This window comes from Solanum dulcamara, chromosome 6 (assembly GCF_947179165.1).
Source record: "Solanum dulcamara chromosome 6, daSolDulc1.2, whole genome shotgun sequence".
NCBI classification, from domain to species: Eukaryota; Viridiplantae; Streptophyta; class Magnoliopsida; order Solanales; family Solanaceae; genus Solanum; species Solanum dulcamara.
Window position 1 is genome coordinate 2,952,530 of NC_077242.1, and position 21,872 is coordinate 2,974,401.

The 21,872-nt window shown below is 33.8% G+C and overlaps 2 protein-coding genes across 3 annotated transcripts; both read right to left on the reverse strand.

The window, feature by feature from the left end:
• Positions 1–157: 157 nt before the first annotated feature.
• On the reverse strand, positions 158–3,569 carry LOC129893101 (malate dehydrogenase, mitochondrial-like). The gene is made up of 7 exons (XM_055968595.1): positions 3,169–3,569; positions 2,433–2,606; positions 2,153–2,321; positions 1,976–2,037; positions 1,676–1,797; positions 1,070–1,187; positions 158–452 (listed from the first exon to the last, which is right to left on the reverse strand). The coding sequence occupies exons 1-7, from the start codon at positions 3,421–3,423 to the stop codon at positions 312–314; spliced, it is 1,041 nt and encodes a 346-aa protein (XP_055824570.1). The 5' UTR covers positions 3,424–3,569; the 3' UTR covers positions 158–311.
• A 1,116-nt stretch (positions 3,570–4,685) lies between these two features.
• Positions 4,686–11,655, reverse strand: LOC129893100 (uncharacterized). 2 transcript variants are annotated; one of them, XM_055968594.1, is made up of 6 exons: positions 11,446–11,655; positions 8,100–8,287; positions 6,472–7,921; positions 6,224–6,337; positions 5,213–5,361; positions 4,686–5,131 (listed from the first exon to the last, which is right to left on the reverse strand). In XM_055968594.1, the coding sequence occupies exons 2-6, from the start codon at positions 8,187–8,189 to the stop codon at positions 4,931–4,933; spliced, it is 2,004 nt and encodes a 667-aa protein (XP_055824569.1). In that variant the 5' UTR covers positions 8,190–8,287; positions 11,446–11,655; the 3' UTR covers positions 4,686–4,930. The 2 variants fall into 2 exon arrangements, with proteins under 2 accessions (XP_055824569.1, XP_055824567.1); XM_055968592.1 differs by having other exon boundaries at positions 8,100–8,304.
• Positions 11,656–21,872: the final 10,217 nt, after the last annotated feature.

A 21,872-nucleotide genomic window follows, 5' to 3' on the forward strand; every position in this document is an offset into this window, starting at 1 on the left:
ATCAGGAACTAAAATGGAAATAACAGTAGGGTGTACATATTTTCTCAATTTTTGTCTTGGCATAATTTGTGACAAGTTATGAACTTAAAGCTTTAATGGTTGACTTTTCTCGAAGGTGTGTGCTAAGTTTGAGCTCTTATGCGCGATTGGGTCCCTCTTGTCACATTCAAAAGTATAACAGAAAAGGTTAAATGAATTACAGTACAGTAATTCTATGCCTCCGGCTGCAAGAAACTTGCTAGGGATACAATACAATTTGCCCAAAAGGATCCAAAACTGTCACTCTAGAAAACTAGACCATAATTTTGTTTTTAGCTCTCTCTGGCAAACTTGATTCCCTTCTCAATGGAGGAGAGCAGCTCTGGCTTAAGAGCCTCAAGTCCTTGCTTCTCGTAGTCATTAAGTGGACCCAATCCTAGGACTTCCTCCACTCCATTTTTACCAATTCTCACCTGAAAGAGTGAGAGTAAAAAGCAGAGTGACCAACTCAGAATTTGAAAACCAGTAAGAGATCAAATCATGAATATTGGCATGTAGAAGTATGAAAAGAGTGACCATGTATGGTGTTAAGTTTGCTTGGCCAAGAACCCATTGGACAGTTGATGACAGAAAAATCCAATTTTAGCCCATGATTCAAACTCAACAAGCTATCTACATTCAGATGTGACTAAGAACAAATAATAACCTACGATGTCAACATAGTTCTTTAACACATTCGATTTACACCTACCATTCCACACGAGACACATGCATAATCAAGATCAATCAATGACTCGTGATGTCAAAACTATCTCTGAACACATCCAGAATAGACAGAGCTTCAGACATACTTGAACAGACAGAAGAATACACATCCTGTTTCCCGGACCTAAACTTGAACTATATAATTTATTTTTACTTCACAGTTGAACAATTTTCATATCCACATGATTAGAGGGCAGTTACCAAATGAATCGGACAGTTGAAAGAAAAAAAGTTTAGTATCCAGCACAAAGGCAAATTTCATCAAGACACATTTGTAGTATACATGACCTCGAGTGTCTTTGTAGGATAGGAAATGGATTATTACCTTGGATGCAAAGAAGGGAAGCTCGGTGACATTAGACTGCACAAAAGCACATTCAACAACATCGGGAACTCCATTCAACCCCTTCAAGCAAGCATCAGCAAAAATAGCCCCAGCATAGCTGCAGAAGTAAGACTAACTGCTTAGAACCAACTTAGGCCTTAGCAAACAGGAAAAGCCAGTAATTAAAGTGGTTGGGCCAGTAATAGCAAAAAAAGTTTCTGTTTTTTTTGTTTCTCCATATCTCTTCTCAAGTTCCACTAATTACTCCATGCAAAAAAAAATAGTTTTTTTGAGTACTATATTTGCATGAAGATGTCTTATTTTGCACATGTAATCATCTGGTGGAATATGCAAAAATAAGTTTGAACTCTAGAGGGAGTATCATAGTGCAACATATTATTGTAGTGGAAACCTGATGGATCTAAAAATAGCATACTAGCAGAGCAACTATAGTCTCTACATCCCTAAATATTTGTTTATGGGCAGCATCACAACTTAAGCAGGTATTCGAACCCAGATATAATAAAATCTTGCAATTAAAGTGAAAAGCCTTCAATGGAAAAAAAATAAAAAGAAATCAAGAAAAACATGAAAGTGGAGACATACGCCATTGAGAGGGTGGCTGAACCCTTTCCAGCCTTGGCCTCCACGACTTCCGTGCCACCATCTTGGGTTCGCTTTGTGAGAGCCTCAATTTCCTCATTTGATAGATTTGCCTTTGGAGTGGCCTATATCCAAAATTTAGTGATGAAAACAGGACTCAGTAATGTCATAATATGGAAATCACCAATAACAACCTAAATAATACATACTAAAAAGAGTTCAACTCTTACAACATTAAAAAGATAATAATACATACTAAAAAAGAAAAAGCTTTATAACAAGGGACAAGAAAAGAAAAATTACTTGAGAAAATAATGGGAGGATAGTTATGCCAGCATGACCACCAACTACCGGGAGATTGACCTCTGAACAACGAAGCAAAAAGTAAGTAAAGTAGACAGACAGCACTGTATGAATTTACTGTTTCATGTAAAGCAAAACAAAACCAATTCAAACACAGAATTAGACTGAAAGACGCACCAGCAACATTTACTTTAGATTTTCCAGCATAAAATGTCTTGGCCCTAACCACATCAAGCATGGTAACTCCAAACAGCCTCTTTTCATCATAAGTTCCAGCCTTCTTAAACACCTCAGCAGCAATTGGGACAGTGGAATTCACAGGGTTGCTGATCATATTGACAAGAGCCTTTAAGTTGATCAGAGCAAGCAGCAGATGGGAGAAGAAATCAGTAACTATTTCGAGAATGCCTGAACTCCTATATAACCAATATAGAGATAATTACACAAGCTTACTCACATTGGGACAGTACTTAGCGATGGCCGTGCAAAGAGATTTAACAATACCCGCATTAATGTTGAACAGATCATCCCGGGTCATACCAGGCTTTCGGGGCACACCAGCAGGAATGATAACCACATCAGCTCCTTCCAGAGCCTGCCCTAACTGCTCTTCTCCTGCAAAACCAACAACCTGCAAAGTCCACAAATATGTTTACAGATAAGAATTGCAGGGAAGAGAACCAGAAACTGGCACAGCCACTATTTAGACAGGTTTAGGACACAAAAGGTAGATGGACTTCGAATTGTTAACTATTGGACACATCAACAACATTGAGATCAAATCATCTTAAAATTATAACAGGCTACTGATGCAAATTGTAAGTGCTCAATGATCTCGTGTTAAATTCTGCATTGCTGATACACACCTGGTTTCCAGCACAAAACCTTGTACTTGCATAACTCATTCACGAATCTATGTATATTTCTGTGATAAGAGGGGAAATACACACCCGAATAATAGAGTAAAGAGTGAAAGGGAAGTAAGCAACAAACTTGAACTAAAATACTGAAAATTGACTAACGTAAATCGGATCGAAGCTCAAGATTCAGGAGACCAAAAATCATGTTTAAAGAATCAATCAACCAGCCAGTTACATCTTAGTTCCAAATTAGCTATGCAAATCCTCATTATCAAATTCGCCAATACTCCAAGCAGAAAATGGAAGAGAGAGATCGAGAGAGTAGAAAGCTACCTCAGATCTGGTGTTGATGTGACTAACATCGGCGGCGACACCGGGAGTTCCGGCGATATCGTAGAGTGAAAGCCTGGATACTAAAGGGTTAAGCTTCATGAGAAGAGATAAAGGCTGTCCGATCCCTCCGGCTGCCCCCAAAACTGCGACTTTCCTCTCCGGTGCGGATGCCGATGCTAATCCACGGCGGGAGACATAGGATGCGCCGGCAGTGGAGCTCCGGCGGACGATTGATTTCAACATGGAGGTCCTCATTTTGGAATATACAAAAGAAATGAGGAAAAGGTAAAAAGCTGCGGCGGAGGAAAATAGATTAGGAGTTCTGGTGTGTGACTGTATGCGCACTATTTATTGGCAATAGAAAAGCCTGTCAAAGCTTTCATTTGTGATTTCGAGGAAACTAAATTTGAATTTGCCTTCAAAATTTGTTTATTAGGTAAACACTCATAAACAAAGCCAATTACATATACAAGACTCGAATTCAGCTTACCATGTAGTCTAATTTATTTTCTTGTTGGCAATTACAATAACTATGTCTCGATCCCATGTAAATTTGGTTAGTTTTACGTTGAGTGTCAACTTACTACGACCCTTTCCTTTGGACTTGATGGGAAACATTACAAACTAAAAGATCGTTTGGTAGAGTGTGTTAGCAAAAATAATATATGCATTAAATCTATGTATTAGTAGTACCTTATTAGGTACACTTTTTCAAGCATTAGTTATACATTCTATTGTGTATTAAGACTTGCATTACTAATACCATGGATTTCTAGGTAGTAATGCAAGGCATTTAAACACTTGCATTAGATTAGCTAATGACAAAAATACCCTCAAAGCCTTTTAAAAAGTTTATAAAGAAAAAGAGGGTGAAGGATATTTTGTAAACAACCATTTTCTAATAAAACTTATGTAAGACTTGTTATTTCTAATACATCAAACCAAATAGTATATAAGAAATAATGCAAGCATTATTAATATAAGCATTACTAATACACCCTATTTAGCATTATTTTTATACACTCCACCAAACTATCGCTAAATGTAGCAACATGGTTAATTGATTACACGGGGTACTTGCCGAGGAAAAAGAAGTAAATCAAGGGTAGAGATTGTTGTAGAACTTTGAAGTATCATGGCACTTCCAAAAATCAGAGGAGTTGATTAGACATGATCATGACACAATTTAAGCTTACTGAAGTCATGATCCTAGATAAAAAAGGTAGAGATCAAAGATTAGGGATTAGGTAAGAAAATTGGTTGGTAGGCGAGTGTCGTCGTACTGTGTGTGGGAGATGGGAGAGGAATTACGGTGGGTATGTTATTGTTGTAGTATACTATCTGAGTGTATTTCTCCAGATATGCAAGTGTCCTGACAAAGTTGAAGAACAAAATATAGCCATTGCATATATTTTGACATTATAAATTTGGGCACATTTCTTAGAATCAAGTATTAATCCTCAAAACCAGATGGTCTCTGACTGTCTCCAAATTCTTTATGCAGACCATGTCACAAGTGAACAAAAGAGATCAAAATGATCATATTATTTGAGCAGAATGATATTATTTATCCAAAATTGATTTCAAAAGCCTTACCAAGCCTGAAAAGGGGGGAAAAAGATTGTAGTTTCTACCATTTATCACAAAAATAAGACTAATGAATAGCTCGCTTGCAGCTAACCGTTTTCCTGTAACCTTTACAGGGAGAATTCTCAGCAGAAATTATTAACATGGAGCAGTTTTCACAGGAAGGAAGGCTCATTTACAGGAGCTCCCACCCAGGTTCACAGATGTTGCATGTGGACGATTCCGGTGAATGTAAACATGGTGAAGGAAGAGAAGGTAACTGAGAGAGCTCAACGTGCTGGCTCGTTTCAGCATCCACGTCTGCATACAAAACAGCCAATTGCTTGTATTCCATTATCAATCTCTTTCTAGAAGCAAATGCCTCCTGTATTAATTCCTGTAGTATAGCAGATAAAGTTGAACGTCAATTGAGTTCAGGATTTGAAGTAAAAGGGAAGCTTACAAATAGAGAGGTTACCTTGTACGACTTATATTTTCTTGGCCTAAAAGAAACAAGATTGTGTAATTTATTGTCAACGAGGGCAGAGCTTTCCTTGACCTTTCCCTTATCAGTTAGATCAATTGTTTCCATGCCCGGAAGATCAATGGAGCTATCATTCATACATCCTGCAAAAAAACATCAAGCAGTAAGTAAACCTTAGATGAAAAGCAAGGATACGGATGCTCAAATTTGAGAAGCAAGCCATCAATCTGAAGAAAGCAGTATATATGACCATGTATAATTCCATGTTATTTGCTCTCAACCTATAAACCCCCAAGTTTTTTCTAATGGATCTACATCAATCCTCGCTGTGATATTTCCAAAGAAAGAAAGAAATAGTTTATACCTTCGTGAAATAGATTGAACGTTATTAATGCAGACTTGGCCAGATACGGATATTAAATCTCAATTGATACTACATGTTCTATGAAATGATGAGGACATAACAGAAAATGAAGTAGCGATCAACTGGTACGATCTTTCCAAAGAAGGTTATCATCCAGAAACCTGGCAAATTTTATAAAAGAACAATCCTTTTATTCTACCATAAGTTTTATAGTCAACGCGATACAGTTGATACAACAAAGCATTCGAGTCAATATCATCCTTTCACACTCAAATTTCCTTTTTCAATTTTTTTTATAGGGGAGGGAAGGAAAGCAAGGAAAATCTGGGACTCTTTACTTTTATTTTGATCAATGCTGCATATAGATCTCAAGTTTGCAAACTCACAATTAAACTATGAACTCTCCTTCCGAAAATATGATATGTTATAGCATCCCTGCTGCAAACATGGGCAGTCAACTACTACATAATAAGCATGTATTGCAACAGAGATCCGAGTTTGCACTCATTTCTAATTATTCTCATCATTTCATACATGCACCATCATCTCGGCTACATTGCCATAGTTTAAATGCGACTTTGTTAGAAACACATGAATTTCAAGGGAAAGGAAGAAAAAAACAAAGTTCTTCCACAAAGTACCTATTTCTGCAGGACATATAAGAACTTTCAACTGAGGGCTTGGACACCACTCAAGGTCATTTTGAACTGACTGAGCATTTCCAACCGACTCGTGAGAACTGGAGGCATTTACTTCTGCAGAAGGAGAAATCTATTGAAGATATGGATACAACAGAAAAAAAAGGAAAGTAGAAACAGAGAGAACAAAAAATTGGACAGTGTTTATCTTTTACAACTACACCAGAGGATTGAAAGAGGAATCCACTTACCACTGAAATCTGTCAACAACGGAGTACTTGAGAGAGCTGGAATGACAGAAACAACATTGTTTGCACTCGCTAAAGAAGTAGACAAGGAAGATGAGAGGCCAGTGGAGATACTAAAATCAGACTCTGCTTCCTGCATACAGTTTCCAATCAAGGAAGTCGACAGGCTTGAAGATTCTGCTAACAGAGAAGAGTTTGATATTCCAGCGCCTACATCCATGCTTTCATTCTTCACAACTCGAGAAAGTACAGGTTCAAATGACTGAAATGTGCTTGGAGCATCTTCAAGTGCCCAAGTCGTACTTGACTCTTTAGAAACACAAGTAACATCATCCAAAAAACTCTTACACACGGTCATGGACACCTCAAATCCTGCATCATTTTGTGAAGTTGGAGGTATATAAGATGCCAATGCTGAGGTTTGCGGCAAAATTTTTTCTGTGGCAGGACTTGATTCCTTGGATGCAAATTGATCTTCACTGGTGATATTGTCTTGCAAGTTCGTCAGAATTGTTGAAACATTGGAAATGCTCTCAGCAGCATCAGAAGACCTGTTGCATCCTTTCTCATCCGCCGGTAAGGTCCAAAGTTCTGTGTCATAAAGTGAAGTTGGATGTGGTAACTTAGTCATGGTGGAATTTCCTCGACTTTCCTCCATTGAAAATGGTAATGACTTTGATAGAGCCATATCTCCAAAAGAATTTGGTTGATCAGCGACTGGTTGCACCTCCCTAGTGATATTCCGTTGCAAAACCATTTGACTACTTGGTACATTAGAAATACAGTTGATAGCATCAGACGAACAATCAAACATTTTTTCATTCATAGAGGCCGTGAGTTGTGATATAGACAAATTATCCAGAAATGAACTTGATCCCTTAGCCAGTGGTTGTTCCTCCCGGACCATTTTATCTTGTATTAAAATCTGAGAGCTTGATACATCAGAAGGACACTTATCATCATCTGAAAAGCTATAGCACATTGTATCTTTCGAATCTTTGTCAGAACAGGATTCAGATGAAACTCTGTCTTCCGAAGTACTTGGTTCGTCATCTACCAGTGCTGCCTCCTTTGTTATATTCTCTTTAAAAACCTTACATGAGTTCTTACAAATTGCAGTGGCACATTCATTTCCTACAGAAAGATCAAATTCTGCTTCTTCAGAAGCTATCACACCATCAAGTTCAGTTGAAGTTGAAGCATTATGGCTTTCAAGGGAATTATCGGCATACTGATCCAGACATGATTGCTCTTTGATAGGGTTCTGTGCAGTGCCTGTCACTGAACTAGTATTAGTGCCAACGGAGTGCTTTGGCTTCCCGTTGACAGCTTGTGCTTCTCTTTTTACATGATCATCCACTGGGATAAGAAAATCTGGCACCACACCAGAGTATAACTTTTTCATGTTTGCACCAACATTTTGCACCTGATTCTCAACATACTTAACTGTGTCCTAATATTTAAGAAGTCAAATTAAAACCCAAATTACTCGTAACATGGTTACAAAGTTTTGTCCATTCCAACAAACTATAAAAATGTAGATTCCAAGGAAACAAAACGACCAGAGAGAAAGAAGATATACTAAAGTACTTCAAAGTAGTGAATGGCCAAAAAGGATCACATTTACATACCTTAGTTACAAATTCATCAACCTCCTGACACACAGCCTCAAACTTGTGGTAAATGTTCCCAACCCAACTTTTGCTTCTGCTTTTCTCCATTGGTGCAATCTATGAATCAATTAGGAGACTATATGCTGATCACACTTCACGATCATTTAAAGACTACGCAGTGTCCTAATCCAAAATAGCAGTGTCACCTGCCAAAAGCAATAATCTGCATAAACATCATGATTAAGCACTCTGACACATAACTCAGGAGACATAAATCTAGGCAGAGAAAGCAACCCCAATGCAGCTTAATTCAGCTTCCTCGAAAATCTTCAAAAGACATAGGTTACAGACATAATTTTAAAAGTTATAGTAACATCTTAAAATCCTTAAGAGAAATTTCTTTGCAACACAAGACAAATAAATATCGATTACCTTGGTATCTAAGTACACAGGAAGCTGGAAATTTCTCAGACTTATCAATTAGAAACCACTTCATAAGTAACCAATCTATAACACCATTAGCAGATAAGAGTACAGCGAGATTTCAAGCACAAGAAGTACACCACACTGTTAAAAATTGAATTATTATCGTGCAAGTCGATGGCCCAATATCAAACTAATAAGAATAAATACTACACACTATTAAGGGATGAATTGATTACAAGTTTGGGGTGTTTGAGTAGGAAAAAAAACAATTAGAACTAGGCCATATAAAATTAAGAAGCAAAGTGGACATCAAAGCATTTGTAATGATCAAGCTCTTAAAATAACAACAAAGGAGCAATATGAACAAAGATTCAATCTTCTCAACAACAACAACATACCCACTGTAGTCCCACTTTGTGGTTGCAGAGGATAGATTGTGTAACGACCTTAATTTGTGACTTTTGTTGATTTTCCTATTTAACCCTTAACTTTTATAAATAATTTATGATTTGTGGAATGAGTGACACGATTTTCAGATTAATGAAAGGATTATTTTATTGCTAATAATAATGAAAAAGAAAGAAGAACGAGAAATTAAGTTCTTTTTTTTAAAAAAAAAAGAATAAATGAAAAGGAAAAATAAATAAATTAAGATAGGGGTATGATGGCATTGGAGCCATCAAACGTGAGCAACAAATAACAGCGCCGCTAAATGCAGAAATAGAAAAACAAATACGGAGGAAGAAAGAAAAGAAAGGGGAAAAGAAAAATAAAGGAGAAGAGAAAAATAGGGATTTTCATTCCAAAACGTCAAGGTAATTATTCTCATCTTTTCCATTAAATTTTTATAACATTATAAACATATTTTTAGGGTATATTGGTGGAGAAATAACGCTGAAATAAGAAAATATGATCCTAGGGTTCTTGTTTGATTTGGGGGTCGAATAACAATCCGTTTTAGCTGAAATTTGACATGTGAGATTATTTTATCACGAGTAAACATAATCGGAAAGAAAATTTCAGATTTAACTTCAAAGACTCAGAATGATTTTTTTGACTCAATTTTTTATCCGAAAATAAATATAGCAATATGGGTGTCATTGGATTCGTATTCTTATGAAGATTATGTATTTGAACAGATTTTGATCGTTCGAAAGCGTTACGAAAGGCTCAAATTTTAAAGTGATTATTCAATTTAATTGAGGCAAGTGAATTTCTAAACCTTAGTTTAAGCTTGTAGATGCTTGTATTTCCGTGTTATGTGTACTACGGAGTAATGAGAATTGGATTGGGTTATTGACTATATGATTGACCTTAAAAATGGAGATGAGTGGTATAAAATGTTGATCCAATGACATGTATTGGTGGAATTGATATGTTGTGATTATGGGTTTATTTTGGACATGGGAAATGACTATGTTGATGTGAGATAGGAAAAAATTATTGTTGTTGTCATGTTATTATCGTGAATCATATGAACATGAATTGATTGCATTGGTTCTGACATACTGTGCTGAGACTGAAAATGATATGAAAAAAGGGGTTGGGCCACACGCTCCGTGACAAGTATTATGAAACAAAAAGGGTCGGGTCACACACTCCGTGGCAGGATATGTATATTGAGGGGTCGGGTCACACGCTCCGTGGAAGGATATGTATATTGAGGGGTCGGGTCACACGCTCCGTGGCAGGTAACATGGACAGAAATGTCCCCCATGGATTTCGGATTGTGATTCAGCAGATGTGTACCGATAGGACAGACATGCATCATTTCATTGCATTGCATTGCATCTTTCTGATATTTGTAAATTTGTGTTTACCCATATATTGCTCTGTATATGTTGAACTTGACTTGATATGATTCATTGATTAGACTATTGATGAGTATTCGTGGACTGTATTGCTGTTATTATTGTACAAGTGTAGAGTTGGGTTGGTTTTATGCAGGTTGTAGTTGAGAAAGTTCGGTTGGAATGACAGAAGTACTTGTATCCATCGAGCTTAGCTTAGTTTTAGTTATCCACTTGCTAAGTATCGTATTGTTTGGTACTCACCCCTTGCTTCTACACTTGTGTAGGTTGTGAGCCCGGACCTGCTTGATCTCCTACTTTTTTCTACCACATTCGAGGCTATCATTTCGAATGTAGAGGTAGCTGTTACATCCATCCAGCGGACACCTCTTATTCCTTTAATATGTTTTAGTCCTATTCTAGAGACAAAGACATTGTGACTGTATTTTCTTTTGTACTTTGGTAATATATTAGTGGCTTGTACACATGACAACCAATCTTTGAGAAATTTGAGTTTGTTTTATGTGTTTTTGATTAAGTTAAATTTTAATTTATTTCGTTTTCTTCCGCATCTACTTTCCGCTAGGTATTAGGCTAACTTGTCTCGATGGGTTGAGATGAGTGTCATCACACCCCGGATTTGGGTCGTGACAGATTGTATACAGACCTTACCCCTACAGGTAGAAAGATTCCATCTTTTCAGGAACACAAAATCTTATGTAAAACAAAACATCAAAGCCAAGAAAAAAGCATAATAACCAATGATCATCAGCTTAATGAACCAAATTACAGTGGAAACCAGTCAACTTCATTATCTGAGAATTCCCAAAAAAAAAAGAACTAAACAAGCATCAAAAGGTCTCAACTTTAATTTCTATGTCAACCAAACAAAAGAAAAAAATTACCTATATCCTCTACTAAAGTATACATGATCAAAAGAAAGCAACAACAAAAAATATATGAAGAATTAGACTGTCATATTTTGAAATAATAAGCAAAATCTCAAAAGGGTTATCATTAAACAAAGATTACAAACTACCCAAGGTAAAAAACAATATGGGTAGTGGGTACACAATAAAAATCAAAACTTTGCAGAAACCAAGAAACTGAAGTTGGGGGGGGGGGAGGTGAAAGAAAGATGAACTTACGGGCCATTTTTAGCGGCAGATAATGAATAAAGTGATAAATTTGGAGAAGGGTTTTGGAGCTGCAGAAGAATTTCTCTCATAGAAAAAAGTTTCAGAAAATTTTGGTTGGAGTTGTGTTTTTTTTGGTTTGGAAATTTTCTAAGCAATTTCCTTATGTTAATAGGGAACTTCACTTTTTGTTTTGTTTATAATTATAGAATTATAAGTGTGATATCTTTTGGGATCACACAACAGTCAATCCCAAAGTTTATCTATCAAGTGATTATATTAAATTAATTACAATTAAGTTGTTTAGTAGGGTAAAATACATACTATTAAAGCAATGATGATTAAGTGTAAAACTTTATTTATAAACATATTGTATAATGTATCTTTTTATTTAGTATACAGTATAGATATTGGGTGCGACCGTGCGAGTAATTTTTTGTCGGATTTCTCAACCCTTATTTTAGTGCAAAATTGTCATATTCTCTATTGTATTGATAATTAAATCACGCTCTAATTAATTATTTCTGAAAAATTCACTGCTAAAATTTCTTAAATTTTAAAAGTAGTACACTAATTTCAAATAAAGTAAAAAAAAAAGAAAAAAAAAATGAAAAATTCTCATGATCAAACTGGTATATTCTAATATGATTTATAGGTAATGTGTTAGGAGATTAGATAAGATATGACTTAACTTTTTTCACATGGGATTTTCAAAATTGTGTTATATCATCATTAACAGCAATAACGTATACAAAATATGGTTAGAAAAATATAACGTGTACGCAAATTTTATCACTATCTTAGAGGTAGAGAGATTGTTTTTAATAGACCCTCAACTCAAGAGAAAACAACTCAATAATTCAGACAAAATTGAAAGAACAATATACTATAAGAGTAATACTATTATTAATAGCACAACTAATAGTATTGAAGAACAAGTGAGATAATGTTTTAATTATTTTTGGCTGACCATAAAGATTGTGATATAATAGTAAATATTTTCTATTTTAACTAGATATTTCAAATTTAAACTCAAGGTACATAACTACTTAAGTAAGAAATATTTTACCCCAAATTAAAAACTTTTCGATTTGAATTTAGATTTCAAAATGAGTAGCCAATAACAAAAAAAAAAAAAAAAGAAGAGAAGGAAGGTTTTGGCTATGGGTCTGCAACGTATTGACAATAAACAAGTTGTCCAAGTCATTAGTCAAAATTAATGAGTGTGAGCGTGTGCACTTGCATATCTAACATAACACTTGGATTAGAAAGAAGAAATCTGGCCTACAATTAGTAGATAAACTTTTTTAATAAAACAAAAACATGTGACTATTGAGTTACAAGGATGTCAATATGAATGTCCATTTTGTTATGTCTTTAGGAGTTATAACGAATAATAATTTCACATTAAAATGTAGGATTATTTTATTTTGTATGTGATTGGAGTATTAGATAGTCATGAAATTATTTATCTCATCATTTATACCTTTATGCTGAAATAAGTTCTATATACATGACGGAATAACTTATCTTGAGATAACTTATTCTGGAGTAGTTAATCGCAGGATAACTTACTCCCAACCAAACGACCCCTTAGTGTTCTACTAAGCACACGTGCAACACTCGACAAATTGCTCATGTTCTTGCACAACTTGCTCACAATCTTGCTATGACAAATCAGTCTAAGATTTTAAAAATTGCTAAAAAAATGAGGGAGAGAACACAAGAAGATTGCTAAAAACAATTATATTGTAGAGAAAGTTGATTTTTTCTTGATGATTTTACAAATGAATGCCTCTTTATTTATACTACTAACTTAGTGACTAATATATAAATACTAATTGTTAAACAAGTCCCTATATATTTACAAATAAGTTCCTTCTCTAGAATACTCTACAATCCTAGAATATTCTAAAGACATTCCATGTAAATTCATTAAATTCTAAGGTATTCCAAGCGAATTCTCCACGTATCTCTAGAATCTTCTACCAATCAGTACCTTTCTTTCCTAGGTAAGCCTTCCACATGAACAATTTTGGTCATGTTGTCACGACCCAAATCTGGGCCATGAGTGGCACCCACACTTAACCTCCTAGGTGGGAGAACCAACGATACAAACCTCAACTTACATTAACGATTCAACTTATAAACCACGACAATAATGCAGAAGCTCAATCTTATTAAAGTTAGGAATAACAAAAGCCACAAAAATCTATTACATAACGCTCCCCAAAATCTGAAAGTCATCACATTAAAGACATCTAAATTCTAAACTAAGTCTGAAAATGTCAAACAACAGAATAAATAACTAACAAAGTGTGTCCGAAAACTAAGGACATTATGCCATCACCGAGAGAATCCATCACGAGCTAGAAGGATAGCTCACCCTGAAATCTGATGATCTTGAGACTGACTAGAGCTGAGGTTGAGTCGAAGTCGGTGGAACACTTGCTGCACTCCACAAAATAAAACAAGAAAAGATACACGTAGGGGTCAGTACAGGGCAACATATACTGAGTAGGTATCATCAGCCGACTCAAAATAGGAATCAATATGCAATAAATAATAGCAGAAAATCAACCATAGCACTTAACAGGTGGCAATCAATGAACAATTACATAACCAGTCAACAATATCAAGATCACACATGAGGACTCAGGCCTCCACATCACGCTCTTTTGAAAAATGAGTTATTGAAGATTAGGTAACATTAAGTCATTTTTATTTGTTTCCTTTAATATTACCGTGCCGGAACGTGACATTCGATCCAAATATATCGTGTCAGAACGTGACACCCGATCTAAATATAATTAATTTATCATTCTTCATGATTACATTCCACTTCATTAACAATATTTCATCAAGCCTTCTATATTCAAGACACCATTTTTGATAGGGCAAGTTCAAGATTATGGATTTCATGGCCTCGGAATTTCAGACCAATCACAACAACATATCAACCATCCAAACCACAACAATTAAATGCGTAGTAAACTTCACACATTACTCAATGAATATCAATCACTATTAAAAGTCTATCTATGATATAGAAATAAAACCATAACCTACCTTAATCGAAGAACCGAAGTCAAGCAAGTTAATTCACAGGTGATTTCTCTTTCTTCGATGCCTCACGTTTTCAATCTATCAAGCATACCATATTCGTAAGTAAACGAACCCGTAGACACCAGTATTATATATATGTTTAACCTAGACCCAACAACTCACCCCAACTCTATAATCAATTCTTAAATTTTGATACCAACTAATATCTCAAGTCTAGGGTTAGGTCTTAATTCTTCCAAATAACATAACTTTAATGGTATTCATATAATATAATACACTCAATATTTAATTACCTATCTCAATATATCAAAAATTAATTTATACCATGACAACAAAATAATACTTAATTAAAATTGAAGCCAACTGGTCACAAAACCAGTGGCGAAAACTTAAAACCGAACAACTATTGATTCTTAACTTTAAATATACCATCTATATATTTATCCTCTCTCACTTATAACCTAATCATACTAATAATATACTTATATGTATATATATATATGGTTCCTATCTTAACAATTAGCAATCAACTGATTTAATTTTTTTTTTGTTTTGTTTTTTTACATGTAACATATGTTAACGTGTAACTTGACCATCACTAAGTAAAGAATAGCTACAGAACCTCAATTTGCAACCTTACCTAAATGTTGTCGCTCGCGTGGACGCCGCAGGTAAGTTTTCTCTCTGTTCTTTCGTTTCTTTTCTTTTACAAATTAGGATAATTAATTATGAACCAATAAATAAATAATAGTTAAATCCCACAACTTATTTTAATACATATGGGACAAGTGGTATAACATATTAACTAAATTATCAATTTAGCTCACTAATTAAATTAATTATCTAAACTTATCCCTCAACTAAATACCTGTAGTTATCGAATAGTCCAAAGTATCCATTAAAAATTTACAGAATGAGTGTTTTATGAATAAAAAGCCATAATATTCAAAACGACCTAAAGGGTCGATACACATGTGGCACTTACGTGTCGCTTATGTGACATGATGATGTGTAAAAATTAAAAAAAATGCTTATTTAGTAATATGACAATATCTCTCTATATATATATATAAATATGCATTATTGATTTATTTATTTTAGATAAATTTTTCACTTTTGGTGTTGTATACCTTTCTCAGTCATCATTGTACCCTTTATCTAAGTTGGATAGCTTTTCTCTTTTCTTTCTTTGATTATTTCTCCCACTTCACCATAACCACTATGAGCCCTTGATGTGACCAAATTTAGCAATTTTATCCTTCAAAAAGTGATAGATTCGACATGTTTGGTCCTTTTCACTCTGTGTTGACATGATGCATCAATATCAGTTTTTTTCATCAAAGATCCAAATATTGTACCATAAAAAAAATTGATTTTTAATTTATATGCAGTGTAAAGTATTGTTTACACCATTAGTTCGATTTAACCTATTATAATAGGTCGTTACTCAATTTTTCATATTTACATATTAGGCTTGCTGGTATAAAAATATGATGTTATTATAAGTCGAATGAATGTGTGATGATGGAAAAAATCTATACACGGATAATATACAAAACTTAAACTTGCAAAAATATTATGTAATACTCGTTGCGTCTTAAAGTACTTGTCATTTTTCGCATTTCATGATTCAAATTACATGAATTTTTTAGATGTATTTCTTAGAAGAATATAATCTTTTTGTATGGTTTTTGAGTATCTAAATTTTAATTTTAAAATCTAATTATTCAAATCAACTCATGTACTTTGCATCTTACTATCTTGTTGTCATATTGTTCTTGTAATCTTGCTTCAATAGTATGATCTTTTGGTACTTTGCATCTTACTATCTTGTTGTCATATTATTCTTGTAATATTATCTTGTTGTCATATTGTTCTTGTAATCTTGCTTCAATAGTATGATCTTTTGAGTCATGGGCCTCTTGGAAACAATCTATCTGCCCTACAAAAGTTGCGGTAAGATCTGCATACATCCTATCATTTTCAGATTCCATTTGTGAGATTACACTCGGTATACTGTTGTTTGACTTTCGTGAAAAGAAGAATAACAAGTATTTTGAGATGGAGGGAGTATGGAGCAACAAGATGCTAATTAAAACATTAATAAGTCTTCATAATCAAGATTCTTCCCAACTTTCAAAAAGGAAACTACCTAGCTAGTACATTTTTGTTAAATAAACCTACTTCATTCATATCTAGCTAGCAAAATGTGAACAAAAAAACAGTTCGGCTTGTAAGAGAATGTTACTTCTTGATAACTTGTATATGGAAAGAGATGGACCATCAAAACCATAATGGCTTGGGCCTTGGGAATTCGGAGGCCCAAAGTCTATAATCTGCATGGCCCATATTAGAACAAAGCCCAAAGCCCATGCGATTGAGCCCCAGACCACAATCACATTCATGTGCATACATTTGCCCGTTTCCCTGATAAGGGGCATACTGAGTACCAACTCGTGACACTTCTGGCCTCGAGCCACAACCATCGAACCTTGATCTTGCATTATTGTAACGGTCATGGATACCGGGTACAAAATTGAACTTTAAATTAGGACCATCGCGCGGTTTTTTCATCCTTGTCCTCGGAATGGCCATTTCACAAGTCAAATAATGTCCATCAACACACTTATTAGTTCATAAATCGCTGTTTTCGCACCTTCGAGTGTTCTGTACACGAAAATGGCCTAACCTCTTGACTTTCCTGTTACCTTATCGAAACCAAATGGACCCTTTTCTATCACAGCATAAGACGAGAAGTACTCCAACAATTTACCTGAAAAAATATCATGTGGCACGTTGGACACATAAATAGTACGTTGAGATTCATCCACTACGTTTCTAATTTTCGATTTAGCAACTTTTGTAACCGTTATTTTACCATCAATCCTCTTGTATGGCTCTTTCAACGCCATTAGCGCGCTCCTTACATTTTTGAATATCACAAAGCCATACTCTTTGCTCACACCGGATTTATCTATAACCACGAAAGTCTCTTTGATTTCTCCATAGGCAGAGAAAATTCGATATAGAGTCTCAGACGTAACGTAGTATGAAACCCTAGACTTCCAATGAAGAGCTTACGATGAAGGACGTAGTTTTAGTCCTGGAAAGTACATTTTGTAGTACCCCGGGGAGTTAAACAGATATGCCTTCAACAATTTTGTTGATTTGGTCATGAGAAAGAGGTTCATTTATCTTTTGTAATTCATTTTTCTTGTTCGAATGAAAATTTAGCCGTATTTCTATTGCATTTAGGAAATGCAAACATTTAAGGAAGAACATTCTTGAAAGATTTTTGAGTTTTGAAGTGAAAACAAATCCAAGATTTTGACTCATTTTTTTTGATAGTCAAAAGTTAGTACTAATGAAGAGAGACAGATGATTTGCTTCTTGTTTTTCTCTGGTGCTTCCCCAAGGTTTATATAGAGGACTGATTTAAATGTCAATGTGTGTTTGATGTTGATGGGATATTTTTTCACCCGTTTCGGGTTCGACACCTGCATTGCATTGAGGCCGACTAAATTTGCATACGCAAGATTCATTTCTGGGGTTGGCGCTCCTAATAAGATTTTTTTTCATTTTCAAGACTTGAACTCGAAACATTTGATTAAGCCAGAGTATCCCAACCATCCCACCGCAACCCCTATTTGGTACGTTGGAGGGATATTTCTTTTTTATGTCAGAGTATCCCAACTATGCATTCAGTGGGATCAGTTTCTTTTCTTACATAATTATTTTTTTCCTGACACTGTTCTTATTTTCAATGTCTGTCTTTTATTTTCAGAAACTATTATTACTGTTTTAATATTTTACAATACAGTTTACTAACAAACTTAACTTTGACTAAACAATAAAGTAACCAACAACAATTACGCCTCATTCTCAAGTAAATTGGGTCGATTATTAGAATAAATAGTGAACATGTCGCTAAATATAAGCTCATCACGAGTCAATGTTAGACAAAGCACAAAATAGGAATGAAAGTGCAGTAGAATCAGTATTTTCACTAAGGGAATTCGAAATATAAAAAATAAACACACGAAGAGGCCAAAAGAGTTCACTATCTACTATATATATATAAAAATTAATTTTAACCATATATAAATATTATAATTTTTCGTTAAAGGTAAACCCCTCTGCCCTTACTAATTCCGCCCCTGAGTAAAAGTCCACTGTATATTCTACTGGCGTATAAAACTCCTATAGGACTAGAAAACTCTGCCACTTGAGCTTTGCTCACACTCCCGACTCCAAATATGGATAAAAGAGAAGAGTTGCAATAGGCTGATAACGAGTGGGGACTTCTCAATTTATGATAAACCTCGTAAGACATTAATCAAGCAATAGTGACCTTAAATATTTTTAGAGCTTATTTTATTTTAGAGAAATTACCTCATTAGACATATATCCATATCATATATACTAATTCTACTTATATTTTTAAATAATCACGTTTCTTAGCAAGATGGGGAGATAAGCGAGCGCGATAGTCATGTATTTGAGATAATGGGGAGATAAGTGAGCGCGATAGTCATGTATTTGAGATACCATATACATAGGAGAGTGGCGAGTGAGATTGGAGGGGGGGTGAGAGAGATTTGTCTATGTATTCCGTATACATGCGAATCCACTTGGATACAACGTGTCTAGAACAAATTACACCTAATTTTGAACTCATATATCCCGAGATACAAATATCTGGACACATCAAAATCTGGTACGATTCATAACATTATAAATTAGAGTGTATCTACGTAATTAGCTCTTAAACTAGTGAAATTTCGGTAAGTTTCCTCTTTATTTTTGGTTTATTTCATGTATTTATGGGCTTTCAGAAGGGGCAATTTTACTTGCCTTTCCTTGCATTTTCAGCAACTCAATATAGCTCCTGCTCTTCATTAGCTTTTGATGCAAATTTCAGAAAAAAAGATTTTTGCATGAATAATGGACTTAAATTTAATTCATAAACGCTATTGTAAAATGTGTTATGTGTGTAGTACTTTCCTTTTTGCTTGTAATTTGTTGGACAATGAGCAAAAATGATTTAAAAGCTCATCGTCAAGATTATTTATATTGCCTCGGTAAGTCTGTTTCATTTTATGTAACGGCGTTTTAAAATAAATTAAATCGCAAAACTAAGTTTTGACTATTTTTAACGTCAAAAGTTTCAAGTTAAAAGGAACTACTTTATTTAGTCCATATTATATGATGTTTTTAGCTTTGAGCGCACTTCTTAAAGTATTCATTCATTCTTAAAAAGTAAAAAATATTTTCACTAGATTACCCTTAATTAAGTAGTATCTATTTAATATGATTTCTTGATTACATAAAATTCACTTATTTAAATAAATATAGTTTGAAAGAAAAAAATTAATCACTTCTTAATTATATAAATTTAAAAAATCCCTATAATAATATGAGTATGAGAGAGAAACAATTATTGCTTTCTTATTCTACATATATTTGCAAGGCCAAATTTGGTAAAAGGATAATTCATAGCTTTAACATTCCAAGGAGAGCTTAAATTTGATCAAGCAATAGTTGATAGTATATATAATACATCTCTAGAGCCTTTTTAATAATGTCAATAAATGAATTGATCATATTTTTATGAATTAATTTTGTCATTCTTAATAAACAAACAAATATATTAAGTTCGCCTATAACAACATTTATAAAGTGTGTATATTTATATTCCTCGAACTCTTTAAAAAAATTACAATATTCATGTTGAAATGTTCAAAAAAACATCACTTTTAAAAAATACAACACACATTCATCAATATTTTTTTAAAAAAAAATCAAAGAATATAAAAATTTGAAGATGACAGCACTCTATAGACGCATTTCAAAAGGTAACCTCTTTCTTATGGATAATCTGTTGTCCTTTCTTGTCCTTTTAAATTAAATCTTTAACATAGACAGTATAAACGAAAAGTTTGTTACTTAATTTCTTAAAAGTTAAAATTGTGAATTACACACTTTTAAATTATGTAGAGGTTTTATTTTAATTCCTTTTTAATTTATTTTTGGTATTTTTTGTTTTTCAGCATTTCTTTAATCAAGAATTCTTCATGAGAAATAAAGTCAAGTCTAAATATTCTGCATAGAACATATTGAAACAAATAAGTACACACCCCTCTTGTATATTAAATACAGAGAATGTTTTCAACTATAAAAAGAATCAAAAAAATTATGCTTTATTAATTAAAATAGATACTAGCTACATATAATAAAAGAGTGTGATTATTAATTTTACTATAATTTAGATGTATTTCTGCGCTTTACCATTATTAACAAAGCACATATGTGAACATAGATTTGATTACTATTTATCCACTGATACTTGTCAAGACCTAACTATTGAAAAATATTATTGAACCCTATAAGTCCAAAATGTTTCTTTTTTATTACTGCTCTCTACCTAAAAAGTTCAGAAGAATATCTATCATTACTTTGTTTTTTTCCAAATTCTTGACAAGTGCAACATCTTTATCTAATAGTTGTTTATTCTCATGGTCAATAAGATGGAGAGAATCATTTCAAATTCTAGCCGAGACAAAAATAATAATAATAATAATAATAATAATAATAATAATAATAATAATAATAATAATATTATGTAGGTGATCGTTTTGTATCTATCAAAATTTTGATGGTCAAAGATAGAATTAAGATTTCGAATTTATGAATTTTGAATTCTAGATTTATACATAATAAGTGAATTTTATAACACAAATATATAGTCTAGGCTAAAACTACTGATTATTTCAAACACATAAACATAACTACAACTTTGCTTCTACTGGTAGACAGAATTACGTGATACTTGTGTTGGTAGAATGCTGGAGAATAGAAATCATGTGAAATAATTGAGGTGCGTGTAAACTAGCCCACCACCGTCACAATAAATTAAGAAAAGGAAATTGTTTACTAGAGGGTTGGCTTGCTTGGGCACGTTATTGTTTTGTTTGGAACAATCTCTGAGAGTTGGTTTGGATTTTGATGTTTTGTTTACTGTTTATAATATGCTGTAATTGCTAAAGCGTGTGGAAAATATTTTTAACAAATGGTCATAATATATTAGTGAATCAAATTTGATATTAGGACTAACGACTAATCATTATGGAATTAAATTACTCTAATTCACTATACAAAGATACTCATAATAGCAAAATATTCATTCAAGTTATACCTAAATGGTATAACTTTTTAAATATTTTGGATGGCCTTTGGTTTATGTATTCTTAAATATTGATGGTTGAAGAGACAAAGTACAAGGGTATAAGATTGAATTGATTAATCATGGGTGAAAATTTATTTTTCATCCGTAGGTATACCAAACTATACTAATTTAGCATTGTTAAGTCAAA